This window comes from Callorhinus ursinus, unplaced genomic scaffold, assembly GCF_003265705.2.
Source record: "Callorhinus ursinus isolate GAN/ISIS: 27379988/994484 unplaced genomic scaffold, GSC_fseal_2.0 scaffold13, whole genome shotgun sequence".
Classification (NCBI taxonomy): Eukaryota; Metazoa; Chordata; class Mammalia; order Carnivora; family Otariidae; genus Callorhinus; species Callorhinus ursinus.
In genome coordinates this window covers 251,773-258,160 of record NW_027397075.1, presented here as the reverse complement: position 1 = coordinate 258,160, position 6,388 = coordinate 251,773, and the positions used below count along the sequence as shown (strand labels likewise).

Below are 6,388 nucleotides of genomic sequence, written 5' to 3'. Positions count from 1 at the left end.
GTCCACCTGGCTCCTGATCAGCCGTTTATTGTGTGCCAGAGGACTCATTTCTTTAATAATCTTCCTGAGGTCATTTTTGTTGTCTGTAAAAGGAAAGTACCCATCTCTTCAAGTTGTTATGGTGGTTAAAGGAGAAGATGCAAGAACAGAGGTGATGTAATGATTCTACCCATGGAAGTCACTGTCAGTGCTGCTTTGCTGATGTACAGTCACAGGGGTCAAAATGGCAGAGACTGGGCTCAACGCCACGGCTCCTGACCAATTCCCATGTAGATGGGAATCCAGTCTAAGAGTCAGTCCCACTGAGAAAAATTGAATGTGTGTAAACTTGGGCTGAGCAGGAAATAGAACAATGACCCATTGCATTTACTTTTTCAGGATCTTTCTCATCTTGTCTCATTTAGTGGTAGGATAACCATCAGCACTATGCAATCATCTCAGGATAATTTTGTAGGAGTGAAATTTCTGGGTCAAAGAGGTGGTGCAGTTTTAAGAATTTTGATACCTCTTCCCAAACAGCACCCCCAGAGAGAGATTTTTTTTTTAAATAAACTAGTTTAGGGGCGCCTGGGTATCTCAGTCAGTTAAGTATCTGACTTCAGCTCAGGCCGTGATCTTGGGGTCCTGAGATGGAGCTCCGTGTTGGGCTCCCTGCTCAGGGGGAGTCTGCTTCTCCCTCTCCTTCTGCCCCTCCCCCCACCTGTGCGCGCTCTCTCTCTCTCTCTCTCTCTCTCAAATAATAAATAAAATCTTTAAAAAAATAAACTAGTTTATAATCCCATAGTACCAATCCTGAGCATTGTACACTTTCCTTCATCTTTGTCAAAAAAAGAAGTGAGAAATCTCATTGCTTACTTTTGTAATTCTTCAGTGAAAAGGGAAATCATTATCTCTTTGTGTGTGTTACTTATTCTTCTTTCCTGAATTGGCTGTGTCCTTTCTTTCTTTCTTTTTTTTCCCCTACTGCTTAAGAAGAAAATAAAAGTTCTTAATATTCTTTTTCTCCAATTTTGGATGGTGAATATCATTTCTGGTTGGTGCATATGAGGCCCTGTCTAAACCTGAGTTCGGATGTCCTTAAAGGATTAAAATGGAGGCTCCGGGTGGCTCCTGGAGTTGTCTGGGCAAAGGCCACAGGCAAGAATATGGGGCATTTGTGTTATAGTTTATTCATAAGTCTAATAACCACATTTTTCCAGTTTCTGTACTTGATGCTTATACATCTTGGGGCTTTGCTTACCCTGGAGGGATTGCCCCTCCCAGGCTAACTAATTCCTAGAGATTGCCAACGGCTGGGTAGAGATCTGCCTTTTATATGCAAACCCACCACCCAGAGGCTCCCCCCCCACCCCCTACCAGCCCTCCTTTGCTGGGGGCTCTCACACTCAGGGCCACTATTCCCCTGCCTTCATCACCCCAGGGCCAGGCACCAGACAACCGGGACCAGTCCCTCATCCCAAGACCTGCTGAAATTATTCAAACTATTCAGTCCTCAACCTGCTTCCCTGCCTCTCCTGTTCCTTCCCATGGGAACCACAAGAAAGGCTCTTGCTCATGTTTCCCCTCTCCCTTGGCCTCCTGACTGACCCTGGTACTTCTTCGTGTGCCCCCTCCTCTTGGGATCCGGGAATCTAATCAACTATGTTTTCAATGGCGTTCGTCTTCTCATCTGTTAGCCTTGTCATATAATAATAACAAAACTTACATTTTAAAACAATAAGCATCACCTGCCCTCAACACAGCTGGAGCATCCTGTGGTGTTCCTCTGGTTGGTTGTTTTTCCACTCTTTCTTCAAAATTCCTACCGTCTCCCAGCCCCACACATTTAATGACATCATGGCATTCTCAGTGGAGTCACTAAGCATTGCCTCCCTCAACTTCTCCATCTTCCTGTCTCTGGATTCATCTTCCACTTCTCCTCTCCCATGATGGAAGCAGCATCCTTCTTCCTGGACTGATAACCTTTTTTCCTCATCTCCACCTACCCCTTCCTCCCGTAACTTCCTCTTCTCATAAGCACTTGGAGTATTCTCATCTGCTAGTCCCTTTCTTTTTCTTTCTTTCTTTCTTTCTTTCTTTCTTTCTTTCTTTCTTTTTCTTTCTTTCTTTCTTTCTTTCTTTCTTTCTTTCTTTCTTTCTTTCTCTCCTTCTTTCCTTTCTTTTTCTTTTTTTCTTTTCTTTCCTCTAGTCCCTTCTGTAGAAAGCTTCCTTTGACCCCATACGCCCTCCAGCCACCATCCTGTTTTCCATCCTTTCATAGCCGAACTTCACAAAAGATTTATCTGCACACTTTCCACTCACATTCACGCTGGTAAGCTTCCTGAACTGCCAGCTCCATTGACGTTGCTCATCAGGATCACCAAAGACATCCACATTGCCAAATTCAATCGCTGTTTTTTTTTTTCTTTAACTTACTTCCAGAAAAGTAGCCAAAAAATATTTGTTTCTGAACAAACCTTACTCAGTTTATCAGAAGTTCCCATCTTCTTGGAATGCTCTTCCCCTCTTAACTTTTAAACATGGGTAAGAAACTTGATCTTAATAATTGACAGTTGTCACTTACTGAGTGCCTCTCTTGGGTCAGAGACTAGGTTGAATGCTTTTACATTTATTGTCTCAGACAATGAGCCACAACACATGTTACCAAGAAGATTGTAGTTCAGAAATATTGAGTTGCTTCCGTGAGATTACCCAGCTAGCACATGGTAAATCCATACCATAGCCCTTATCTTATTCAGATTTACTTCTATGATGCCTTGCACTCCTTGGGGTAAAAAGCATTCCGTGCTCAGCCATGAGGGATAAGTGGTTTCAGGTCTTTTTTTGAGGGAGTGAAGCTAAGGTGTGGAGAAATTTGCTCAACAGAATAGAAAGGCTTTTTGTGAGAGTACTGTGTGTTGGGGCGGGGGGGATAAAAAATGAGCCAAGGGAGATGACTCTCCCAACAGAAGGGTCATCATTGGCCTTACTTACCTATAACTGCTTATCCCAACCTGATCCCCCACTTCCTGAGGCCCCAGATACATATGGGGGACCTGCAGGTAGCACATGCATTCTCTGGCTGGTGGCCTGACTGGGACTCCGTTCCGCATGATTTATTCTTAGCAGTCCCCATGAACCCCTCCTTTGACTAGCAGCCACATAGCCTGAAGGCTGAGGCAGGTGAGCCTCACACCATGTCCTGAATACTAACACCTGCCCCTGTTGGGGCAGTCTGGCTCAGGTGAGTTCCAGGGCCCCAGGCTGTTCCCTGCTTCATCTGGATGTGGACAGGCCAGGTTTAGGGGGGGAAGAGGGAGGCCCAGGAGCTGGGTCAGGAGGCCTGAAGGAGTAAAAACAACCTTTCTCTTACATGACAGGTGGAAAGTAGAAAGGCCCAGACAGTTTGTAGAGACCTTGGTCTGTAAAATAATAGGCCCCTCTTTTCCCAAGAGGAGCCCTATTATCACTTGGCCAAAATGATTATCACAAATCAGCAGCATGAAATCTGTGGTCAGCTGAATGATGACTTCCCAGTACGTCTATGTCCTAATCCTCAGCAGCTGTGAATGGTACCTGACATGACAAAAGAGACCTTGCAGTAGGATTTAAGTTCAGGATCGTGATGTAAGGTTGTCTGGGCAGGCCCGTGGGCTACGGAATGCAGGCAGTCTCCAGAAGCTAGAAAAGGCAAGTCAAGGGATTCTTCCAGAGGGGACCAACCCTGATGATACCTTGACTTTAGCTCAGTGAAAATGACTTCTGATTTCTGGCCTTCAGAGCTGTAAGAAAGCTGGTACTTCTTCGAGCCACTAAATTTGTGGCAATTTGTCAGTGCAATAATAGGAAACTAACACAGAATCTAATTTGTGTCTCCAGGCAACACTGTCAGCACCTCCCCCTTTTGGGATGACAGTGAAATCATGTATCTCAGAGATGGGGTGCTGCCTGATATGAAATTTCATTTTCTGTGGATACTTACTGAGCATCTACTGTGTCTAAGCAGTGTTCTAGGCATTGGAAATACAGTGGAACAAAATAGATATATCTGCTCCAGGACTTACCCACCAGTGGGGGAAGCAAGCAGTATATTAGTGCACAGCAAAATAAGATGCTTTCAAATATTGGTATCTAGGAAGGCCTCTTTGAGGTGGTGACATTTGAACTGAGGTTTGAAGGATGAAAAATACATCTGCATGAAGATCTGTGGGAGTGTATTACGTGTGCATTTAGGCAGAAGTAACAACCATGAGGAGAGAGAGCACTTGAACTGTTCAAAGAATAGACAGGAAGCATGGCTGGAGCCTAGAAAATGAGAGGGAGAGAGGAAAAAGCAGAAGAGATCTGTGGGGCCAGAAGTTTCCAGGCCTTGAAGGCATGGTAAAACAGACTGGATCTTATTCTAAAAGCGATAAAGATTCCATTATAGAGTTAAAAACAGGTGGTGTTGCAAGCCTTCAAGACTATGGCTTTTTAAAAGATCATTTCAGGGCGCCTGGGTGGCTCAGTTGGTTAAGCAACTGCCTTCGGCTCAGGTCATGATCCTGGAGTCCTGGGATCGAGTCCCACATCGGGCTCCCTTCTCGGCGGGGAGTCCGCTTCTCTCTCTGACCCTCCCCCCTCTCGTGTGCTCTCTCTCTCAAATAAATAAATAAAATCTTTAAAAAAAAATAAAAGATCATTTCAGCAACTTTATGGAATATGGATGGGGGTTGGGCAGGGAGGTACAGAATGGCAGTAGAAGCACACAATTCGGGAGACTTCCAGGCCTGAGAATGGTGGGAGGAGGTGGAAGGAAGTGGCTGGAGTCACGCGGAGATAAGTGGGGCATGTCACTGGATGGAAGGGGGTGGAGTCAGTGCAAGTGGGTGGAGTCACACCAATTGGTGCAGTTACTTTTATGGTAGTAAACGAAGGGACTTGAGCATTATGCTAGCATATTGCTGCTTAAGAGACTGGGTCATTTATTGAGATATAGAAGACTGGGGGGCGCCTGGGTGGCTCAGTTGGTTAAGCAACTGCCTTCGGCTCAGGTCATGATCCTGGAGTCCCGGGATCGAGTCCCACATCGGACTCCCTGCTCAGCGGGGAGTCTGCTTCTCCCTCTGACCCTCTTCCCTCTCCTGCTCTCTGGCTCTCATTCCCTCTCTCTCAAATAAATAAATAAAAAATCTTAAAAAAAAAAAAAGAGATATAGAAGACTGGGGACATGTTTGGGGCTGGATCTCTTTCTTACTGTGTCAAAATGCAGCATAAATAGATCAGTCCCCACCCTGGGGACTCCAACCTAGTGGAGATGGTGTGCGCATAGTGGTTAAATGCAGTCTCTGAGGTGAGAGTGCCTAGGATCATAGCTTAAGGGCGTCCTAACTTGTGTGATCCTGACTAGTTGCTTAGCCTCTCTTTGCCTCAGTTTCCCCATATGTGAAATGGGGGTAATGAAAGTGATGTGAGAATCGCATGACTGAGCAGCACGCTGTAAATACTCGTTAATTGTTGCAGTTATGGCTTTGCTTGCAACCCTGTATGAATTCCAGACCAAACGGCTCTTCTAAGGTAGCTCCAACCAGGAAAAGGGTAATGAGTAGAACAGGGCCAAAGACATTCAGGAGTTTTTAATCATCTAGCTTCCATCCACCACAACGATATATAATCTTTTTGGAGTAGATTCCCCTTAGAAAATGATGCCAGGAAATGGGAAATGGCTGGGAAATGGCTCTTGGCTTTGAAGAAGCTACAGTTCTTCCTTCACTTTTGGTTTCTTCTCTTGTTTTGGAGGTCCCTTTGGCTTAGCCACCTTCACCTTCTCCTCCTCCTCCTCCTCCTCGGCTGTTTCCTTCTGTCCAGCTGGCTCTTCCAGCACAGTCACATTCTCTAGCTCAAGCAACTTCTGGTCAGGTAACTCTTCCTTGATAAAAGGTACCTTCTTTTCCTCAGCTAATGCCTCCTCTTCTGTCATTTCACTTTGCTCAACAGACAACAGCTATTCAAGAAAAGAAGGGAAGGAGGGAAGAAATAGGATAAAGAAATAAAAAGGCAAGAAATATGTGATAATTGTGATTGTAATTACCAAGCCTTCTTTTATGGGAAATGCCCAGAGAGAGGCACTTGGAGGATCCTCATAGATGCAAAGGCCCATTTGGCTTAGGTGAAGAAGTTCCCAGCCATGGTTTTGCCCCTTCCAGAAACAGGGCCTTTGGAAAACCCCATTCCTCCCCTTGAAGGCCACAGGTATGGCTGCCCCAGGTCTAGCTCCAAGGCTGGACGTGTGACCCAGGCCTCTCATGAAATCCCTATCCAGGACATCTGTTAGGACTACGAAGAAGTAGGTGCTTGCTTTCTTTTTCTTTCTTTTCTTTCTTTTTCTTTCTTTCTTTCTTTCTTTCTTTCTTTCTTTCTTTCTTTCTTT

At 45.1% G+C, this 6,388-nt stretch overlaps 1 protein-coding gene across 2 annotated transcripts in view; it reads right to left on the bottom strand.

Annotated features, from left to right (window-relative positions):
- Positions 1-5,579: 5,579 nt before the first annotated feature.
- Positions 5,580-6,388, bottom strand: part of PDILT (protein disulfide isomerase like, testis expressed) — a 44,035-nt gene continuing 43,226 nt past the window's right edge. For both annotated transcript variants that reach the window (XM_073900274.1, XM_025855577.2), the window contains one exon: positions 5,580-5,962. In XM_073900274.1, the coding sequence (XP_073756375.1) occupies positions 5,714-5,962 (249 nt within the window). In that variant the 3' untranslated portion in view covers positions 5,580-5,713. The remainder of the gene's footprint in view (positions 5,963-6,388) is intronic.